This window comes from Pan paniscus, chromosome 14 (assembly GCF_029289425.2).
Source record: "Pan paniscus chromosome 14, NHGRI_mPanPan1-v2.0_pri, whole genome shotgun sequence".
Classification (NCBI taxonomy): Eukaryota; Metazoa; Chordata; class Mammalia; order Primates; family Hominidae; genus Pan; species Pan paniscus.
The window spans coordinates 20,805,366-20,828,373 of record NC_073263.2 but is presented as its reverse complement, the minus strand read 5'-3'; the positions used below and the strand labels follow the sequence as shown (position 1 = coordinate 20,828,373).

The 23,008-nt window shown below is 44.8% G+C and overlaps 1 protein-coding gene and 1 long non-coding RNA gene across 3 annotated transcripts in view; one reads left to right on the top strand and one right to left on the bottom strand.

The window, feature by feature from the left end:
* Nucleotides 1–693: 693 nt before the first annotated feature.
* LOC134728790 (uncharacterized) lies at nucleotides 694–9,499 on the bottom strand. The gene is made up of 3 exons (XR_010109595.1): nucleotides 4,875–9,499; nucleotides 2,189–2,295; nucleotides 694–1,427 (listed from the first exon to the last, which is right to left on the bottom strand). It is a non-coding gene; the product is annotated as an uncharacterized LOC134728790 (long non-coding RNA).
* Nucleotides 9,500–9,532: 33 nt separating this feature from the next.
* Nucleotides 9,533–23,008, top strand: part of SKA3 (spindle and kinetochore associated complex subunit 3) — a 34,501-nt gene continuing 21,025 nt past the window's right edge. The window contains exon 1 of one of the 2 annotated variants that reach the window (XM_055097156.2): nucleotides 9,533–21,607. In XM_055097156.2, the coding sequence (XP_054953131.1) occupies nucleotides 20,785–21,607 (823 nt within the window). In that variant the 5' untranslated portion in view covers nucleotides 9,533–20,784. The remainder of the gene's footprint in view (nucleotides 21,608–23,008) is intronic. The other variant, XM_003833027.6, reaches the window with a different exon arrangement.

Here is a 23,008-nt window from a genome sequence, read left to right as displayed (position 1 = left end):
AGGGGGCAGGGGCTGAACGATATTGTTTGGATATTTGTCCCCACTGAAATCTCTTGTTGAAATGTACTCCCCAGTGCTGGAGGTGGGGCCTGTTGGGAGGTGTTTTGGTCATGGGGATAGATCCCTTATGGTTTGATGCTGTTCTCAGGCTAGTGAGCGAGTTCTCATGAGATCTGGTTGTTTAAAAAGTGTGGCATCTCCCCTGCTACTCTTGCTCCCCCTTTGTCTGCTGCCATGATTGTAAGCTTCCCGAGGCCTCCCCAGAAGCAGATGTTGACACTGTGCTTCCTGTATAGCCTGCAGAACCATGAGCCAATTAACCTGCTTTTCTTATAAATTATCCAGTCTCACATATCTCTTTATATCAATGCAAGAACCACTTAATACACTGCATACTACATAGAGATACAAGCATATGTACTAAAGGTATGAAGTATGATGATTATAAACCCTAATTTCATGGTGGTGTTTATCTGTCTGTGGGGAGGTCAATATGCAGCCTGGGACTGGGTACCCAGAGGGCTTCCAATGTACTGATAATGTTTTATTTTTTCCATTGGATGGTGGATGCACAGTAGTTCATTGAATTATTCTATATGCCTTGTGTACATTTTAAATATTTCACAATATTTCCAAATAAATATTGAATTAGTTATAAAATGAAAAGCAAAAAGAGGAAGCAATAAAGAGAACTCCAATTTGGATTTATTGTTGATCTATGAAGATGAATTGTGTAAGAATCTTGACAGAAAGGAGAATTTCAGAACAGATTCATGATGCTGAACATATTTACATATACCCTAGACTTTGGGGAAAGGAATTTTAAAAAAGAAAATATGTAAGAGTTACATTGACAGAGACTCAAATTTAAATTATAAGTATTCAAGTCCAAGGGATGTAAAATCCAACCAAATGGCTGACACACAGCCCTTCTCCAGTGCCCCTAACAACCCCTGGGGGTTTGTGCAGAGCTTGGATTTTACAGGCCCTCTTCATAAGATGGAAACAGGGCATCACTAAAAAGAAGCAAAACAGAGGCAGGAGCGATAGAGCAAGAAGACTAAGCCAAGAATAAGCTGATGCTCACCAGAATACTGGAGCCCACAGAACATCCCTGCAGAGCAGAAAGCCTCCTTAAAGGCCCTGGCACCTGCCCGGGGTGTGGGAAGGTCTGGTGATCTCCAGTAGCTCACAGAGGCTGAGAGCGGTCACCTGGCTCCTGGTGGCCCCTGGGGAGCTCTTCCAGCAGAGAGAGGGCAGAGTCTTCAAAAGCCCGTCACCAGCCAGCTGGCCTGAGAGACAGCAGTTCCTGAGTGGCTCTCAGCTTTCAGGAACTCAGATCAGACGGCACGGAAGGACCTCACAGCAGGATCACGCTGCTGTCATCTGGATACCAAGGACCAGGACATGGGCCAGGAAGCTGGTGTCTGGCAAGTGTCATTTTGTTTCAAAAAAGGCAAATAAAAAGAATGTCAAAAATTTGATTTTAATTTTTTGGCAGAAGCCTTTCTCCCTTCCTCCTGTCCTTTTTTCCTCTTCCTTCTTTCCCTCCTCCCGTCCTGTCATCCTTCCTTTTTCCCCTTCTCCTTCCCTTCCATCGCACTTTCTGTGCCCAGAAAATGACAGCAAGCTGCCATGCACCACTGTGTGAGTCCTCTTGCTCCTTGCATTGTCAGCTGCATTTCCATATCGTATATCTAGACTCCCAGTTATAGGCCCAGTGCTGTTTTTCTTTATTATCTCCAGTGTCTGGCACAGTGCTAGTCATGAAATACACTTTCCGAATATGTTTGTGAAAGGAAGGAAGGAAGGAAGGAAGGAAGGAAGGAAGGAAGGAAGGAAGGGGCAACCCCCCTGGGGTTAATGCTGCCTGTGCTCCCTGAAGTTCATGAGGCTATGAATAAAGAATGAGGACCCCCTGTTCCCCACCCTCCCAGCCTTGTGGTGGTGGCTGGGTGTGCACGGATGGAGGCTGTGTCTTTTGCAAAGTGTCCTCCACCCAAGGGCAAAAACTACATCATAAGTCAAAACCAGCAGGGGGGCCTCCCGAGCCATCGGTGCACGTAGCTCCATGCAGTGCTCTGTGAATGCGCCTCTGGATGTGTGCAGGTGCATGCGATGGAATCTATCTGATGCTATGAAGGGTGGTAACATTTGAAAAGGGGTGATGGGGAAGGAGAAGAAACACCTGTGCTCCTTTGTAGGCGAAGAAGCACCCTGCTTCCTTTGTAGGGGTAGTTTCAGAGGAGGCTGCTCAAACTGAAGGTTTAAAGAAGATCCAGGATCTCATTATACCTAAAATCTCCAAAATATAAAAAATCATCATAACAAGAACCTGGAAAGTGTCCATTTGAATGACAAAATACAAGAGGCACCAACCCAGATGTTGGAATTATCTCACAAGGATTTTAAAGCAGCCTTCATAAAAATGTTACAATAAGCAATTACAAACACTCTTGAAACAGGTGAAAAAGAGAAAATCTCAGCAAAGAAATCAGACACATAAGAACCAAATGGAAATTTTAGAACTTAAAAATACAATAACCAAAATAAAAACACTTAATGGATGGGCTCAACAGAATGAAGGGAACAGAAGAAAGAATCAATGAACTTGAAGACAGAACAATAGGAATTAGTCTAAACAACAGAAAGGGCTGAGTGGGGTGGCTCACCCCTGTAATCCCAGCATTTTGGGAGGCCGAGGTAGGTGGATCACCTGAGGTCAGGAGTTTGAGACCAGCATGGCTAGCATGGTGAAACCCTGCCTGTCTCTACTAAAACTATAAAAATTAGCTGGGCATAGTGGTGGGCGCCTGTAATCCCAGCTACTCAGGAGGCTGAGGCAGGAGAAACACTTGAACTTGGGAGGCAGAGATTGCAGTGAGCTGAGATCATGCCATTGCACTCCAGCCTGGGCGACACAGGGAGACTCTGTCTCAGAAAAAATAAAATAAAATAAATTTTAAAAATGGCAGAAAATAGACCAGGCGCGGTGGCTCACGCCTGTAATCCCAGCACTTTGAGAGGCACAGGTGGGTGGATCACGAGGTCAAGAGATGGAGACCATCCTGGCCAACATGGTGAAACACCGTCTCTACTAAAAATACAAAAATTAGCTGGGCGTGGTGGCACCCGCCGGTAGCCTCAGCTACTTGGGAGGCTGAGGCAGGAGAATCACTTGAACCCGGGAGGCAGAGGTTGCACTGATCTGAGCTCACGCCACTGCACTCCAGCCTGGAGATAGAACGAGACTCTGTCTCACAAAAAAAAAGAAAAAAAAATGGCAGGAAATAGACCTGTGGCCAGGGATGGTTGGAGGTTGGAGAACACAGTCTCAGGGACCTGTGGGACTGTAACAAGAAATCTAACATTCTCATCACTGGAATTTGAGAAGGAGCAGAGAGAGTGGGAGCTGAAGAAGTATTTAAAGAAATATGGTTGAAAGTGGTGGCTCATACTTTGGGAGACCGAGTTGGGCAGATCACAAGGTCAGGAGTTCGAGACCAGCCTGGCCAATATGGTGAAACCCCTTCTCTACTAAAAATACAAAAATTAGCAGGGCGTGGTGGTGGGTGCCTGTAGTCCCAGCTACTCGGGAGGCTGAGGCAGGAGAATCCCTTGAACCAGGGAGGCAGAGGTTGCAGTGAGCCAAGCTAGAGCCATTGCACTCCAGCCTGGGCGACAGAGTGAGACTCCGTCTCAAAAAAGAAAAGAAAAAAAAAGAAATAAGGCTGAAAATTCCCCAAATTTAACGAAAGACATAGACCTTCAGATCTAAAAACCTGGGTGAACCACAGACAAAATAAATACAAATAAATCCAAGCCAAGACCCAACATAAACTTCTGAAAACTAAAGACAAAGGGGAAAATATCAAAAGTGGTTTGAGAGAAATGACACCCTACTTATAGGGCAAAAACAATTTGAAAGACAGTGGATTTCTCATCAGAAAACATGAGGCCAGAAGGAAGTGGCACCTTTCTCAAGTGATGAAAGAATAGAACTACCAGGGTCAGGCGCAGTGGCTCACACCTGTGATCCCAACACTTTGGGAGGCTGAGGCGGGCAGATCATGAGGTCAGGAGTTCGAGCCCAGCCTGACCAACATGGTGAAACCTCGTCTCTACTAAAAATACAAAAATTAGCTGGGCGTGGTGCTGCGTGCCTGTAATCCCAGCTACTCAGGAGGCTGAGGCAGGAAAATCACTTGAACCCGGGAGACAGAGGTTGCAGTGAGCCGAGATCACGCCACTGCACTCCAGCCTGAGCGACAGAGCAAAACTCCATCTCAAAAAAAAAAAAACAATAGAACTACCAATGTGTAACCTGTATCTGATGAAAATACTGTTCAGCAATGAAGGGGAAATAAAGACATTTTTGGACAAAAGAAAACGGAGAATTGGCCTGGTGCAGTGGCTCATGCCTATAATCCTAGCACTCTAGGAGGCCAATGTGGGAGGATCGCATGAGCCCAGGAGTTCGAGACCAGCCTGGGAAAGATGGTGAAACCCCGTCTCTACCAAAAATACAAAAATCAGCCGGGCGTGGCAGCATGCGTCTGTAGTCCCAGCAACTCAGGAGGGTGAGGTGGGAGGTTTCATTGAGCCCAGGAGCTCAAAGCTGCAGTAGGTTGTGATCGCACCTCGGCACTCCAGCCTGGGCAACAGAATGAGACCTTGTCTAAAATAAATAAATAAATAATAAATAAATAAATAAATAAATAAATAAAAAGGTGTTTTCTTAGAGTTGGTTCCATTTTCCATGTGATTGGAAAACTGACTGCACAGCCATAGTTACTAATATTTGAAGGTTCATATCCAATAGAAACACAAAGTGTCCTTATCTCAGCATGCCACAAAAAAGCATCATTGCATACCAAGGACTTTGAATGGATCACATAGCCATCCCTGAAGCAGTCACGGTAGCCACAGAAATGTGATGTGCTATTTGGCTGAGCTCCATTCTTGAGGCGGAGGAAAAGCCCCACCTGAAGCAAAGGGCTGAAAAAGGAGGATGGGTGGATTCCTGGAGGAAAATCAGAGATGTTAGCAGAGAATGTATGCTGGAAAACAAACGACAGATGTTTCACTATGATGGATAAATAAATGATGAATGCTAAAACAAACTCAAAAACAAACTTCCCCACAAAGACAACACCAGGCCCAGATTGTTTCACCGGTGAGGTCTATTAAACATTTAAAAAAGAAATAATACCAATCTTACATAAACTTCTCAGACAGTAGAGAAAAGAGGAAAGCGAGGCCAGCCACAGTGGCTCAAACCTGTAATCCCAGCACTTTGGGAGGCAGAGGCGGGCGGATCACCTGAGGTCAGGAGTTCAAGACTAGCCTGGCCAACATGGTGAAATCCCGTCTCTACTAAAAATACAAAAATTAGCCAGGTATGGTAGTGTGGACCTGGGTCCCAACTACTCTGAGGCAGGAGAATCGCTTGAATCCGGGAGACGGAGGCTACAGTGAGCCAAGATCGCACCACTGCACTCCAGCCTGTGCAGCAGAGCAAGACTCCATCTCAAAAAAAAGAAGAGGAAAGCTTCCAACTCATTTTATGAGTACGGCATAAACCTAACACCAAAATAGATGATGGATAAATTCTGTGTATATACCACAATTTGCGTATCCATTCCTCAGTTGATAGATGATACTTCTTGCTTTTAGTTTTTTACTATTATAATGGAGCTGATAGAACATTTAAGTACAGATCTTTTTCCTTTGCTTTTTTTTTTTTTTTTTTTTTTGAGATGGAGTCTCGCTCTGTCGCTCAGGCTGCAGTGCGGTGGCGCGATCTCAGCTGACTGCAACCTCCGCCTCCCGGGTTCAAGCGGTTCTCCTACCTCAGCCTCCCAAGTAGCTGGGATTACATGTGCTCGCCACCACGCCCAGCTAATTTTTGTATTTTTAGTAGAGATGGGGTTTCCCTGTGTTGGCCAGGCTGTTCTCGAACTCCTGACCTCATGATCTGCCCGCCTCAGCCTACCAAAGTGCTGGGATTACAAGTGTGTGCCACCTCGCCTGGCCAATTTTTGTATTTTTAGTAGATACGAGGTTTCACCATGTTGGCCAGGATGGTCTCAATCTCTTGACCTTGTGATCCACCTGCCTTGGCCTCCCAAAGGGCTGGCATTACAGGCGTGAGCCACTGCGCCAGGCTGATAATGTCAATCTTTTACATTTGAGACCTTCTAATGGATGTGTATATCATGGTGGTTTTAATTGGCATTTTCCTCATGACTAATGGTGTTGAATTTGTTTTCATGTGTTTCCTTTGCAATCCATATTTTTTTGAAGACTGTTAAAATATTTTGCCCATTTAAATGTTTTTGGTTTTTCTTTTATTATTGAATTTTGAGAATGACTTATATATTCCAGATATGAGTCCTTTATCAGATATTTTTCTCCCAGAGTGTAGCTCGTTTTTCCATTCTTTTAACAGTGTCTTTTAAAAAGCAGATGTTAATTTTGATTGACGTCTAATTTCTCAAATGTTGGTTTAATTAATCACTTTGGGTCATATTTAATAAATCTTTCCTTAACCAAAGGTCACAAAGATTTTTCCCTTATGTTTTCTACTAGAAGTTTTATAGTTTTAGGTTTTCTATTTAGTTCACAATCCACCTTGAGTTAATTTTTATATAAAGCATGAAGTACAGATCAAAGTTCACTTTTTGGCCAGGCACAGTGGCTCATGCCTATAACCCCAGCACTTTGGGAGGCCGAGGTGGGTGGATCACCTGAGGTCAGGAGTTCGTGATCAACCTGACCAACATGGTGAAACCCCATCTCTACTAAAAATACAAAAAAAAAAAATTAGCTAAGTGTGGTGGCACGTGCCTGTAATCCCTGCTACTCGGGAGGCTGAGGCAGGAGAATCACTTGAACCCGGGAGGCGGAAGGTGCAGTGAGCTAAGATGGTGCCACTGCACTGCAGCCTGAGCAACAAGAGCAAAACTCTGTCTCAAAACAAACAAACAAATAAACAAAAAACAAAGTTCATATTTTGTTTAAGAATACCCATTTGTGGCCGGGCGCAGTGGCTCACGCCTGTAATCCCAGCACTTTGGGAGGCCGAGGCGGGTGGATCACGAGGTCAGGAGATCAAGACCATCCTGACTAACGTGGTGAAACCCCGTCTCTACTAAAAATACGAAAAATTAGCCAGGTGAGGTGGCTGACTCCTGTAGTCCCAGCTACTCGGGAGGCTAAGGCAGGAGAATGGCGTGAACCCGGGAGGCGGAGCTTGCAGTGAGCCGAGATCACACCACTGCACTCCAGCCCAGGCAACAGAGGGAGACTCCGTCTCAAAAAAAAAAAAAAAGAATACCCATTTGTGCCGGGCGTGGTGGCTCACGCCTGTAATCCCAGCACTTTGGGAGGCCCAGGCGGGCAGATCACAAGGTCAGGAGATGGAGGCCATCCTGGCTAACACGGTGAAACCCCGTCTCTACTAAAAATACAAAAAAAGCCGGGCATGGTGGTGGGTGCCTGCAGTCCCAGCTACTCGGGAGGCTGAGGCAGGAGAATGGCGTGAACTCGGGAGGCGGAGCTTGTAGTGAGCCGGGATCGCGCCACTGCACTCCAGCCTGGGTGACAGAGCGAGACTCCGTCTCAAAAAAAAAAAGAATACCCATTTGTGGCTGGGCGCGGTGGCTCACGCCTTTAATCTCAGCACTTTGGGAGACCAAGGTGGGTGGATCACCTGAGGTCAGGAGTTCAAGCACCCTGACCAATATGGTGAAACTCTGTCTTTACTAAAATTACAAAAATTAGCCGGGTGTGGTGGGGGTGCCTGTAGTCCCAGCTATTAGGGAGGCAGAGGCAGGAGAATCGCTTGAACCCGGGAGGTGGAGGTTGCAGTGAGCCGAGATCACGCCACTACACTCCAGCCTGGGTGACAGAGTGAGATCCCATCACACACACAAAAAAAAGTTCAGAAGAAGGTTGGAAGCAGTGGCTCACATCTGTAATCCCAGCACTTTGGGAGACCAGGATGGGAGGATCACTCAGGAGTTCAAGACCAGCCTGGGCAACATAGCAAGACCCCATCTCTACAAAAAAAAATTTTTTTTTTAATTAGCTAGGCGTGGTGGCACATGCCTGCGGTCCCAGCTACTTGGAAGGTTGAGGTGGGAGGATCGCTTGAACTCGGGAAGTGGGAGGTTGCAGTGAGCCGAGATCATGCGCCTGCACTGCAGCCTGGGCAACAGAGGGAGACTCCGTCTCAAAAAAAAAAAAAGACTACCCATTTGTTTCAGCACAATTTTTTTTTTTTTTTTTGCAAAAGACCATTCTTTCCCCACTGAATTACCTGTGTATCTCTGTTGAAAATTAATAGCCTATATATGAATTGACCTACTTCTGAACTCTGTTTTATTCAGTTGCTTTTTTTTTTTTTTTTTTTTGACAAAGTCTCTCTCTGTCGCCCAGGCTGGAGTGCAGTGGTGCAATCAGAACTCATTGCAACCTCCGCCTCCTGGGCTGAAGCAATCCTCCCACCTCAGCCTCCCAAGTAGCTGGGACCACAGATGCTGCCGCCATGGCCGGCTCTTTTTTTTTTTTTTTTTTTTTTAGTAGAGATTGTAGAGGTGGGGTTTCACAGTGTTGCCCAGGCTGGTCTTGAACTCCTGAGCTCAAGTGATTTGCCCACCTCAGCCTCCAAAAGTGCTGGGATTACAGGTGTGAGCCACCGCGCCCAGCTATTTGTCCGTCTTTATGCCAACATCACACTCTCTTGATTACTGTAGCTTTACGTTTTGTCTTGAAATTGAGTAGTGCAAGTTTTCCAACTTTTTTTTTCAAAGTTGTTTTCGTAATTCAAGGTCCTTTGAATTTCCACATGAACTTTAGAACCAACTAGTCAATTTCTACACCCCCTAACCCCCACAAAAACACCTACTGGATTTTAGCTGGGATTGCATTGAAAGTATAGATCAGGCCGGGAGCAGTGGCTCACGCCTGTAATTCCAGCACTTCGGGAGGCAGAGGCAAGAGGATCACTTGAGGTCAGGAGTTTGAAACCAGCCTGGGCAACATGGAGAAACCCCATCTCTACCAAAAATACAAAAATCAGCCGGTCGTAGTAGAACGCACCTGTATTTCCAGCTACTCAGGAAGCTGAGGTGGGAGGGTCACTTAAGCCCTGGAGATGCTGCCATGAGAGCGCCACTGCACTCCAGCCTGGGCGACAGAGTGAGACTGTCTCAAACCAACAACCAAACAAACCCAAAACAGTCATTTTAGCCTTGTTCTTGATTTTAGGGAGGAAAGAATTAGGTTTTTTACTATTAAATATGATGTTAGCAGTTGGTTTTTCATAGGTGTACTTTGTCAGGTCAAGGAAGTTTCCTTTTAGCCCTACTTTGCTGAGAGTTTTTATTAGGATTGGATGTCGGATTTTGTCAGATGCTTTTATCTACATCTAATGAGATAATCATGAGTGTGTGTGTGTGTGTGTGTGGTAATAAGGTAAATTAGAGTGATTTGCAAATGCTAAACCAACCTTGCATTCAAGGCATAAACTCCATTTGATCATGATGTTGTCATGTTTCTATATATTGTAGGGATTCAAATAAAATTTTAAAGTTTTGCATCTCTGTTCATAAAGGATATTGTTCTGTAGATTTTTCTTGTAAAGTCTTCTTAAAGCTTTCATATCAGGATAATACTGGCTTCTTACACTGAGTTGGGCAGTATTCTCTCCTCTTCAATTTTCTGTTAAGAGTTTATACAGAATTGGTGTTATTCCAGAAATGTTTGGTAAAATTCACTAATGAAACTGTCTAGGCCTGGAGTCTTCCTTGTGGGAAGGTTTTTAACTACAAATCCAATTATTGAACATATAAGTCCATTTAGTTTATCTGTTTCTTCAGTGGGCTTTGGTAGTTTGTGTTTTTCAAGGAATTTGTCTATTTTATCTAAGTTGTCCAATTTATTGGAGTAAAGTCGTTAATATTTTGTTATATTTTTTAAAATCTGTAAACATTTTAGTGATGCCATTTTACTAATTTCTGACCATGGTAATTCATGTCTTTTCTCTTCCTGATTATTCTGGCCAGAGATTTATCAATTTTATTGATGTTCGAATATATCCTTTTTTTTCCTATTGTTTTACTTTTCTCGTATCGTTGGTTTCTGCTCTGATCTTTATTGCTTCTCCCAACCCCACCTTACTTTAAGGCAGACAGCTTTTTAAAAAACTTTCGGGCCAGGCACGGTGGCTCACGTCTGTAATCCCAGCACTTTGGGAGACTGAGGCAGGTGGATCACCTGAGGTCAGGAGCTCGAGACCAGCCTGAACAACATGGAGAAACCCCGTCTCTACTAAAAACAAAAAAAAATACAAAATTAGCCGGGCATGGTAGTGCATGCCTGTAATCCCAGCTACTTGGGAGGCTGAAGAAGGAGAATCACTTGAACCCAAGAGCAAAGGTTGCAGTGAGCCAAGATCACACCATTGCACTCCAGCTTGGGCAACAAGAGTGAAATTCCATCTCAAATAAATAAATAAATAAATATTAAAAAATAAAAAACTTTCAGTACTTTAAAAGTCATGTTCCTGGCCAGGCACAGTGGCTCACACCTGTAATCCCAGCACTTTGGGAGACCGAGGTGGGTGGATCACCTGAGGTCGGGAGTTCGAGACCAGCCTGACCAACATGAAGAAACCCTGTCTCTACTAAAAATACAAAATTAGCCAGTCGTGGTGGCACGTGCCTATAATCCCAGCTACTCTGGAGGCTGAAGCAGGAGAATCACTTGAACCCAGGAGGTGGAGGTTGCAGTGAGCCGAGATCGTGCCATTGCACTCCAGCCTGGGTAACAAGAGCGAAACTCTGTCTCAAAATAAATAAATAAATAAATAAATAAATAAATAAATAAATAAATAAAAGTCATGTTCCCCTGTTGGCTTGCATGGTTTATGTCAAGAAGTTTGTTGTCACTCTTTCCTTGGATTTCCTGAACACTTATCTTTTTTCCACCTCCTTTACTATATTCTCTTTTTTTTTTTTTTTTTTTTTTTGAGTCTTGCTCTCTCACCCAGGCTGGAGTGCAGTGGCTTGATCTCGGTTCACTGTAAGCTCCGCCTGCCGGGTTCAAGTGATTCTCCTGCCTCAGCCTCCCAAGTAGCTGGGATTACAGGCGTGCATCACTGCACCCGGCTAATTTTTTTATTTTTAGTAGAGACGGGGTTTCGCCATGTTGGTCAGACTGGTCTTGAGCTCCTGACCTTTGGTGATCTGCCCACCTCAGCCTTCCAAAGTGCTAGGGTTACAGGCATGAGTGACCACACCGGCCCAATTCATTGTTTTCAACAGGAACCCAGGCAGGGCATTTGAAAGGAGGGTATATCCTTGATATCAACAAAGGATTGAAGATGAGGACAGACAGAGGCTTAGGTGTTGTGAAGGTGAAGGGGATCCACAGTGATGAGATTCCATGTTATCAGGGTATATGAGGTTAGGTCACAGATGGGGATGATGATGGAGGAGGGCCTGAAAGCAGAAGGCTACTGCAGGGAGGAAAAGGTATGAGTTATCTCAATGAATAGGATAAATTACAACAATTCAATCAATACAGCATGGTGTTATGAGCTGAACTGTGTCCTACAAAATTCTATAGTATGTTGAAGTCTTAACCTCCATCACCTCAGAATGTAACTGTCTTTGGAAATAGGTCCTTAAAGGTGGTAATTAAGTTAAAATTAGACAGTTGTGGTGGCCCTTAATCGAATATGGCTGCTAGCCTTTTAAGAGGAAATTTGGAAATACAGATTTGACACCAGGCTGGCGCATGAACAGAGACAACCATGGGAAGAGAGTGAGATGATCATCTGAAAGCAGAGAGGTGTGTAACAGATCCTTACCAAAGGATCAAGAAAACCAATCCACCCTTCAGAACTGTGGAAGAATAAATTTCTGTTGTTTAAGCCACCCAGACTGTGGTATTGTTATGACAGCCCTAGCAACGTAATACACATGATAAAATTGCTGGGGTGCTAGGCACTGTGGTTCACACAGGTACTTTCAGCACTTTGGGAGGCCAAGACAGGAGGATCAGGAGTTTGAGACCAGCCTGGGCAACATAACTAGATCCTGTCTCCACAAAAAAATTAAAATTAAAAAAATTAGCCAGGCGTGGTGGTGGGCCTGTAGTGTCAGCTACTTGGGAGGCTGAGGCAGGAGGATTGCTTGAGCCAAGGAGTTCAAGATTATAGCAAGCTATTATTGTGTTTGTAAATTGCCACTGCACTTCAGCCTGGGCAATACAGTGAGACTTGGTCTCAAAAAATTTTTTTCTTCAATAAAAAATTTAAAAATAAAGATTGCCAGGGAGTGTTGAGTTCTGAGTGATTGTGATCATGAATTTTAACAGAAAGTAATAACCCTACTTATATGATTTTTTTCCAGCAGCAAGCTTGGTTTCAAACAAAGAAAAGCAAATGGTAGAGTTCATCCCAGGGAACTTTCCAATGAATATATTGGAGAAACAGTCACTGAAGCTATTTGCATTATCCCATATAAATCATAAAACACCCTCCAAGGCAGAAAATTAGAAGTCATCTGATTGGTCGCAACTTATGTTAATTCTACCTTTTCACCCCCTTATGCTTCTACCATCCAAATTCAATACTTAGCTGGATCACCGCACTAGCCGTATGTTCTATTCCCAATCTCTACCTCCACCAAGCCACTTCCATCATGCATTTTTTTTTTTTTTTTTTGAAACGGAGTTTCGCTCTTGTTGCCCAGGCTGGAGTACAATGGTGTGATCTCGGCTCACCGCAACCTCTGCCTCCCGGGTTCAAGCAATTCTCCTGCCTCAGCCTCCTGAGTAGCTGGGATTACAGGCATGCGCCACCAAGCCTGGCTAATTTTTTTGTATTTTTAGTAGAGATGGGGTTTCTCCATGTTGGTCAGGCTGGTCTCCAACTCTCGACCTCAGGTGATCTGCCTGCCTCGGCCTCCCAAAGTGCTAGGATTGCAGACATGAGCCACCGCACCTGGCCCTCTTTTTTATTATTATTATTATACTTAAAGTTCTGGGATACATGTGCAGAACCTGCAGGTTTGTTACATAGGTATACACGTGCCATGGTGGTTTGCTGCACCCATCAACCTGTTATCTACATTAGGTATTTCTCCCAATGCTATCCCTCCCCTAGGCCCCTACAGGCCCCAGTGTGTTCTCCTCCCTGTGTCCATGCGTTCTCACTGTTCAACTCCCACTTATAGGTGAGAACATGCAGTGTTTGGTTTTCTGCTCCTGTGTTAGTTTGCTGAGAATGATAGTTTCCAGCTTCATCCATGTCCCTGCAAAGGACATGAACTCATCATTTACATGGTTGCATAGTATTCCATGGTGTATATATGCCACATCTCCTTTATCCAGTCTATCACTGATGGGCATCTGGGTGGGTTCCAAGTCTTTGCTATTGTGAATAGTGCTGTGATAAACATACGTGTATATGTGTCTTTATAGTAGAATGATTTATAATTCTTTCAGTATATACCCAGTAATGGGATTGCTGGGTCAAATGGTATTTCTGGTTCTGGATCCTTGAGGAATCGCCACACTGTCTTCCACAATGGTTGAACTAGTTTACACTCCCACCCACAGTGTGAAAGAGTTCCTATTTCTCCACATCCTCTCCAGCATCTGTTGTTTCCTGACTTTTTAATGATCGCCATTCTAACTGGCTTGAGATGGAATCTCATTGTGGTTTTGATTTGCATTTCTCTAATGACCAGTGATGATAGCTTTTTTTCTTATATTTGTTAGCCGCATAAATGTCTTCTTTTGAGAAGTGTCTGTTTATATCCTTCACTCACTTTTTGATGGGGTTATTTTTTCTTGTAAATTTGTTTAAGTTCCTTCTAGATTCTGGATATTAGCCCTTTGTCAGATGGATAGATTGCAAAAATTGTCTCCCATTCTGTAGGCTGCCTGTTCACTCTGATGGTAGTTTCTTTTGCTGTGCAGAAGCTCTTTAGTTTAATTGGATCCCATTTGTCAATTTTGGCTTTTGTTGCCATTGCTTTTGGTGTTTTAGTCATAAAGTCTTTGCCCATGCCTGTGTCCTGAATGGTATTGCCTAGGTTTTCTTCTAGGGTTTTTATGGTTTTAGGTCTTACATTTAAGTCGTTAATCCATCTTTTTTTTTTTTTTTTGGAGACGGAGTCTCACTCTGTCGCCCAGGCTGGAGTTGGAGTGTAAAGTGTAGTGGCTTGATCTTGGCTCGCTGCAAGCTCCGCCTTCCCAGTTCATGCCATTTTCCCGCCTCAGCCTCCTGAGTAGCTGGCACTACAGGCGCCTGCCACCACGCCCGGCTAATTTTGTTTTTGTATTTTTAGTAGAGACGGGGTTTCACTGTGTTAGCCAGGATGATCTCAATCTCCTGACCTCGTGATCCGCCCACCTCGGCCTCCCAAAGTGCTGGGATTACAGGCGTGAGCCACCGTGCCCGGCCTTTACTCCATCTTGAGTTAATTTTTGTATAAGGTGTAAGGAAGGGGTCCAGTTTTCTGCACATGGCTAGCCAGTTTTCCCAACGCCATTTATTAAATAGGGAATCCTTTCCCCATTGTTTGCTTTTGTCAGGTTTGTTAAAAGATCAGATGGTTGTAGATGTGTGACGTTATTTCTGAGGCCTCTGTGCTGTTCCATTGGTCTATACATCTGTTTTGGTACCATTACCAATGCATTTCTTTTTTTTCTTTCTTTCCTTTTTAAAGAGATGGGGTCTTGTTCTGTTGCCCAGGCTGTTGTGCGATGGTACAGTCACAGTTCACTGCAGCTTCAAACTCCTGGGCTCAAGCAATCCTCCTGCCTAGGCCTCCCAAGTAGGCAGGATTACAGGTGCACCACTATGCTTGGCTTCATCGTGTTTTTCATTATTCCACTAATTAAAAATTTTCAGTGACTCCCCATTACTGATACAGTTTTATAAAAGCTACACTTCTTATAATGTCGTGCAAGATCTTTCGTGTTCTAGTCCCTGCCTACTTCTTCAGCCTTTTCTCTCTTCCCCATTCTCAAATATCCTATCCTCTAACAATACTAAAATACTATCAACTTCTTAAACAATCACAAGATCGTTCCCTCTGCCTGTAATTCCTGCCACCCACTTGCTGGCAAGGCAAACTATGAATTTGCTTAAGGATCACCTCTTATGAAGCTTTTCCTGACCGCTCAGGCAAGGTTGAGAAATGGCACTTTCCCTCACTCAACAATTGGATAAAACAGAGCCCCAGGACATCTATTACAGATATAAGACAGGGACTGTGCATAACGCCCAGGTTGGCAATGATGTGTTTTGTTACATGTGTGATTATGAACATCTCTGGGTGGCCAATTAGCCTCTGTTGACAAAAAAGATCAAGAACTATGATGACTATGATGGTAACAGTTATAGGTTTTCAAAGAGAAAAGTTACATGTTTCAAGGCCGGGCATGGTGGCTCATGCCTATAATCCCAGCACTTTGGGAGGCCGAGGCAGGCGGATCACGAGGTCAGGAGATCGAGACCATCCTGGCTAACATGGCGAAACCCTGTCTCTACTAAAAATACAAAAAATTAGCCAGGCGTGGTGGCGGGTGCCTGTAGTTCCAGCTACTTGGGAGGCTGAGGCAGGAGAATGGTGTGAATCCGAGAGGCGGAGCTTGCAGTGAGCCGAGACCACGCCACTGCACTCCAGCCTGGGTGACAGAGCAAGACTCTGTCTCAAAAAAAAAGAAAAGAAAAGAAAAAAAAGAAAAGTTACATGTTTCTACAACATTGCCTTGGCCAATGGCTGTATTTTATTTGTAGCACCTAGTGTGCTGTGTTAAAATGAGTATGGTCTTTAGTAAGCCTAGTCCTACATTATACATTTACTGTTTATGGGAATGTTGCCGACATTTCTGAGCTTCAGTTTCACATCTGTAGTGTGGGGATATCTATTTTACAAGATAGTTTTAAAACTTAAAGATAATTGTACATTACAATGCCTATCTTTTCATTTGTTGCCTTCAATTTCTTCATACTCACAGTTTTATTTTGGCATCCTTTTGCTTCTCAAATGTCCTCTGAGATTCAAGTTAACCATAACCGTTTTACAAATTCCAAATTCAAAGGTTTCTGACTCATACATAGATTAGAGCAATAGTAATAGCAATGCTTAAGCAGGTCCCCCTGGCAATCTTTCTCCACCTTTCTCCTCAACAGTATCAGCAGCCACTATTTCCAGGTATGAAAAGTTCAGAGATAATATTATAATCATTTATTAATTTATTTATTTTTTGAAACAGTGTCTTGCTCTGTCACCCAGGCTGGAGTGCAATGGCACAATCTTATCTCACTGCAACCTTCACCTCCTGGGTTCAAGCAATTCTCCTGCCTCAGCCTCCTGAGTAGCTGGGACTACAGGTGTGCGCCACTATACCTGGCTAACTTTTCTACTTTTAGTAGAGATGGGGTTTCACCATGTTGGTCAGGTTGGACTTGAACTCCTGGCCTCAAGTTATCCATCTGCCTTGGTCTCTCAAAATGCTGGGTTTACAGGCGCGAGCCACCTTGCCTGTTCAGAGATATTAAATTGCCCATATGCACCACAGACATTTCTGTGAGCAATGAAAAGAATTCAACAAGTATTTATATACTAACAAGAATATGACACATTAATAAAATAGTTAACTTGGTTAAGCAACTGTGAAACACTTATTACACTTCAGGCACTTTGTTAAAAGATAACAAATAATTTTTTCTTTTTGAGTCTTGCTCTGTCACCCAGGCTGCAGCGCAATGGCTCAATCTCTGCTCACTGCAACCTCCGTCTCCCAGGTTCAAGCAATTCTCCTGCCTCAGCCTCCAGAGTAGCTAGTACTAGAGGTGCACGCCACCATGCCCAGCTAATTTTTGTATTTTTAGTAGAGCCAGGGTTTCGCCATGTTGGCCAGGCTGGTCTCGAACGCCTGACCTCAGGTGATCCACCTGGTTCGGCTTCCCTAAGTGCTGGGATAACAGGTGTGAGCCATTGTGCCCAGCATGAATAATCATTTTTAAAAACCTAATGTGTCGGCTGGGCACATGATGGCGCCACTGCACTCCAGCCTGGGTGACACAGCGAGACTCCATCTCAAAAAAAAAAACAATGTGTCTTCACCATAGCCTATACAAATTGCAGATATTAAAATGTGAATGGGAGCTGGGCATGGTGGCTCATGCCTGTAATCCCAGCACTTTGGGAGGCCAAGGCAGGCAGATGGCTTGAGCCCAGGAATTGGGGACCAGCCTGGGCAACATGGCAAAAACTTGTCTCTACAAAAAAATACAAAAATCAATTGAGCATGGAGGTTGAGGCTGCAGTGAGGCAAGATGGCACCACTGCAATCCAGCCTGAGCAACAGAGCAAGACCCTGTCTCAAAAAAAAAAAAAAAAAAAAGTGAATCATCTAACAAAATATAGTAATTTTTGTTAATGAGGAAAAACATTTAATGCTGGCAAATAAGACTCCCACTCTCATACATTAGTCTTGAAATTTTGCACTACCTTTCTGGAAAGCCATTTGTTATCAGAATATTTAAATGTTACAGTTACAGCTTTCAGCTCTAAATTCTATTTATCTATCTCAATACATTTTTGATTCATTTCATTTTAGAGATAGGGTCTCACTATGTTGCCCAGGCTGGTCTCACACTCTTGGCATCAAGCAATCCTCCTACCTCAGCCTCCCGAAGTGCTGGGGTTTCAGGCTGAGCCACCACACACAGCAAAAAAAAAAATTGAGACATTGTTCTGTTCCCCAGCCAGGAATGTAGTGGCACAATCATTGCTCACTGCAGCCTCAAGCTCCTGGGCTCAATATCTCAATATATTTTCAAAAAGCGTATGTATAAGGAGACTAAAAGAAAAAAAATGAAGATTATCTCATTAATGGGAAATAGTGAATAATGGGATTGAATTTTTTTTTCTATATATTTAACAGTCAACAAGATTTCTTTTTTGGCGGGGGTTAATCCATCGCTGCAAGCATTTATCCTTTCTTTGTGTTACAAACAATCCAATTGTAGTATTTTAGCTATTTTTTTCTTGAGACAGGGTCTTACTCTGTGGCCCAGGCTGGAGTGTCGTGGCACAACCACAGCTCACTGCAGCCTCAACCTCCCCAGCTCAAGCCATCCTTCTGCCTCAGTCTCCCAAGCAGCTAGGACTACAGGTGCATACCATGGGCCTGGCCAATTTTTTGATTTTTTGTAAAGAGTTCTCACTATGTTGGCCAAGCTGGTCTCCAATTCTTAGGCTTCCCAAAGTGTTGGGATTGCAAGCGTTAGCCAGTGCGCCAGGCCATCTTTCAGCTATTTATTTTTATTTTTTTGAGATGGAGTCTTGCTCTGTCACCAGGCTGGAGTGCAGTGGCACAATCTCAGCTCACTGCAATCTCTGACTCCCTGGTTCAAGTGATTCTCCTCCTGCCTCAGCCTCCCGAGTAGCTGGAATTAAAGGCATGTGCCACCATGCCCAGCTAATTTTTCTATTTTTTAGTAGAGATGGGGTTTCACCATATTGGCCAGGATGGTCCCGATCTCCTGACCTCGTGATCCGCCTGCCTAGACCTCCCAAAGTGCTGGGATTACAGGCGTGAGCCACCACACCCGGCCTCAGCTATTTTTAAATGTTCAATAAATTATTGTTGACCGTACTCACCCAAGATTTCTGTATTATACAGCAATTCAATCTCAAGTCCATCTCATCACTGGCTGTAACTGTGGACAGTTCCTTAAATGTTTCCTCAAATATAAAATAGTTCCAACCGTATAGAGTGCTGTATACTGTGTCACCAAATGCATATTGTATAGGGTACTGTATTACACTGCTATATACAGTATGTATTTAGAAACACAAAGTTTTTGACTATTTTTATTATATTCTGAAAGCGAACATCTTCAACTGGTAAATTACATGGTATATTAAATTATTTTCAAAAAAGATATTTTTATTTATATTATTATATGTATTTTTTGAGATGGTGTCTCACTCCCACCATGCAGGCTGGAGAGCAGTGGCACGATCTCAGCTCACTGCAACCTCCACCACCTGGGTTCAAGCAATTCTCCTTCCTCAGCCTTCCCAGTAGCTAGGATTACAGGCATGCATGACCAAGCCTGGCTAAATTTTTTTTGCTAATTTTTATATTTTTAGTAGAGATGGGGTTTCACCATATTGGCCAGGCTGGTCTCGAACTCCTGACCTTGTGATCCGCCCACCTTGGCCTCCCAAAGTGCTGGGATTACAGGCGTAAGCCACCACGCCCGGCTAATTTTTGTATTTTTAGTAGAGATGGAGTTTCGCCATGTTGGCCAGGCTGGTCTGGAACTCCTGATCTCAGGTGATCCTTCTGCCTAAGCCTCCCAAAGTGATGGGATTACAGAAGTGAGCCACCGTGTGGGCCTCAGCCATACAACTTTGACAAAGTTCTTTGTGTGTCTTCCCAGTCAATCCTGGTTTCTCCTTTATTCCTGTTCCCACAGACACAATTCTGATTTTTTTCCCCACCTAAATTTTCTTTTTCTGTCGCCCAGGCTGGAGTGCAGTGACACAATCTCGACTTACTGCAGCCTCCACCTCCTGGGTGCAAGCCATTCTCCTGCCTCAGCCTCCTGAGTAGCTGGGATTACAGGCCTCACCACTGCACCCGGCTAATTTTATGTATTTTCAGTGGAGACAGGGTTTCACCATGTTGGTTGGGCTGGTCTTGAACTCCTGGCCTCAAGTGATCTGCCCGCCTCAGCCTCCCAAAGTGCTGGGATTACAGGCGTGAGCCATCCCGCCTGGCCATATATTATTGTTATTTTAGATAGGGTCTCGCTATGTTGCCCAAGCTGGACTCAAGCAATATTCCTGAATAGCTGGGACTACATGCAAGCACCACAGCACCCTGCCAAAATAGCTAAAAAATACACCTTCCTTAACAGTTCTGATAAATATCTTTTACTTCGTTTATTTTTCTTTTTTGAGATGCAGTCTCCCAGGCTGGAGTGCAGCGGCATGCTCTCGGCTCACTGCAACCTCCGCTTCATTGCAACCTCTGCCTCTGAGGTTCAGGCGATCCTCCCACCTCAGCGTCCCAAGTAGCTGGGATTGCAAGCCTGCACCAACATACCCAGCTAATTTTTTTTGTATTAGTAGAGACGGGTTTTATCACCTTGGCCAGGCTGGTCTTGAACTCCTGACCTCAAGTGATCCGCCCGCCTTGGCCTCCCAAAGTGTTGGGATTACAGGCGTGAGCCACCGCACCCGGCCTCTTTTACTTCGCTTAAATGTCCAATTTTAGTAGTAAAATCCCGGAAAATGTTTTTAGGAGTATGTTTAACTGAAAAGCTCATATTTTCTTTCATTTTTGGGCAATTCTTAAGGTAAGCAAACTAATGTTGCATGATAAAGCCCCCATCAAGTATCTCATACTTAAGCAAAGACCTCAAATCATTGTGGCTTTATTGCAGCTTTCCTTCAAAATATCATCTGTGACTGAGGAAATCCCTATCTTCCTATCAGACTAATGAAACCACAGGACAGCAATTAGACTTTTAAGTATTGGGTGGTTTAGAGCCCTAGATATTCTATATGCAGACTACTCATGTTTGTTTGTTTTAATAAAGACTGGTCCAAAGGCTCATTTTCACAGAAGCTACAGTTTTTCAGTTCCAGGACCAGGTAAAGATGGGCAGCTCCGTGATCCATAAAATCCAAGGGTGACGACTCAGGATTAGGACCATTTCTTGGTGACATTGAGATGGTCGAGCTGGTCCGCAATGAATCTATGCGGGGGGAACTTGGAAGTGGCGGCCGCCTTTATGGCCTCGAAGGCCTCCCTCCTGCGCACCGCGGCGTGGCCGCGCTCCTGCTCCCGGGTCATGTAGGGCATGCTCAGCCAGTAATGGTTCTCCGCCTCGATCTCCAGGCGGCGGATCATGTTCTGCTTGGCGCGCAACGACACGAACCGCGGCCGCCGGTGCTTCCCGATCCACTGACGGCCGGGAATGCGGCCGCGGCAGAGGAGCGCAGTCAGGAACATGGTGCCTGCGGAAGAGAGGGACGCGCTTTGAGGAGGCGAACTGGCGCGGCCGGACCTGGAGAGAGCAGCGGGCGCGCGCTCCAGCTCACGCCTACGGGAGCTCCCCACCGCCTCCCCTCCAGAGAAGCGGGGAGCCCAGGTAAGGCCAGCAGGCGAAGAAGGCGCTTCCTAGAGAACCGAATTCGCAGAGCTACTCACCAGCCGCGCTGCTCAAGACTCTGCGTCTCCGCGGCCGCCGGCAGACGCTGTGGCGTAAGCGCACCCGTCTCGCGGGGTCTCCTGGGGCCTCGGCGAGAGACTTCGGCTCTCGCGAGAGAGGACTGCGCCTGCGCAGAGCCGAGGACGCGTCCGGCGCCGAGATTCAAACTAGTGGCGGGAGGCTGTGAGCTGAGCGGTGGGGTCTGCGTACGCCTGGAGTCCTTCCCCGCTGTGCTCAGCATGGACCCTATCCGGAGCTTCTGCGGGAAGCTGCGGTCTCTGGCCAGCACGCTGGACTGCGAGACGGCCCGGCTGCAGCGAGCGCTGGACGGAGAGGAAAGCGGTGCGTGAGGCGGGCGGCCAGGGCACGGTGCGTGGGGTGCGCCGCGGGCGGAGGGGCGTGGCGAGTGGACGGTATGTCCCACGGGAACCGCCAGGCACTGACGGCGTGGACGGCTGCCACCGAGGCGCAGGGCGGGTGCTGCGCGTCTCAATGCTCGGCGTTTGGCGTTAGCGTAGCTCCCGGGCCTGTTTATGGTTTATTCCTAGGAACCCTTGTCGCGTGTCCGTTTTAGACCCATGTACAACCCCAAGGCTCTCTTGAGATAATGAAAGTAGCACTGTTACGTTATAAACAGAGACAGCAGCACTTAAGAATAAGAACCTAAATTAACAGATTGAGCTCATAATACATATACTAATTTATACGTGATATGCTTTCGTCACATACAATATGTGTGCTTGTCAGTAAAATACCATGTAAACCTAAACACTTTCTCTTAGAATCAAGTTATTTAACGTTCTTTACACAATACTTTACACATATAGTGACTTTTTTCTCACTCAGGTGGTCCACAGTTGCAGTAAACCTCTGTGTTTTTCCCGCTAAACCATGTTGCCAACACAAACACTAGTACTCAACAGTGCTGGGGTTTAAAAAAATATGTGTATATAAATAAAGCAAAATTCACCATTCCCCTTTTTATTAGAGATTTTTTTAATTGTTGAAAAAGTAGTTCAGATTTTGGAATTATTTCATAAATGTCATAATTGTAATGTGCTTTAAAATATTACACCCTGCAGACTACTTTTACTTTAATTATATAATGAATGATCTCCAGTCACTTGAAAATGCCTATTTCTGCCGGGCGCGGTGGCTCACGCCTGTAATCCCAGCACTTTGGGAGGCTGAGGCGGGCGGATCACAAGGTCAGGAGATCGAGACCATCCTGGCTAACACGGTGAAACCCCGTCTCTACTAAAAATACAAAAAATTAGCCGGGCGTGGTGGCGGGCGCCGGTAGTCCCAGCTACTCGGGAGGCTGAGGTAGGAGAATGGCGTGAACCCGGGAGGCGGAACTTGCAGTGAGCCGAGATCCGCCACTGCACTCCAGCCTGAGCGACAGAGTGAGACTCCATCTAAGAAAGAAAAAACTATCTTCAGATGGCCATTAGGAATGTGAAAAGACATCAATTTCATTAGTCATCAAGGAAATGCAAATTTCATTAGTCATCAAGGAAATGCAAATTGTGTAGTACAGTTGCATACCCAGCAGGATAGCTAAAACGAAAAAGAGAAAATTACCAAGTGTTTGGAAAGATGTGAAACAAATGCGCTTTTTGTTGTTGTTGTTGTTGGAGCAGTACGCACTTTTTTTTTCTTTTTTTAAAATTATTATTATACTTTTAAGTTCTAGGGTACATGTGCACAACGTGCAGGTTTCTTACATATGTATACATGCAC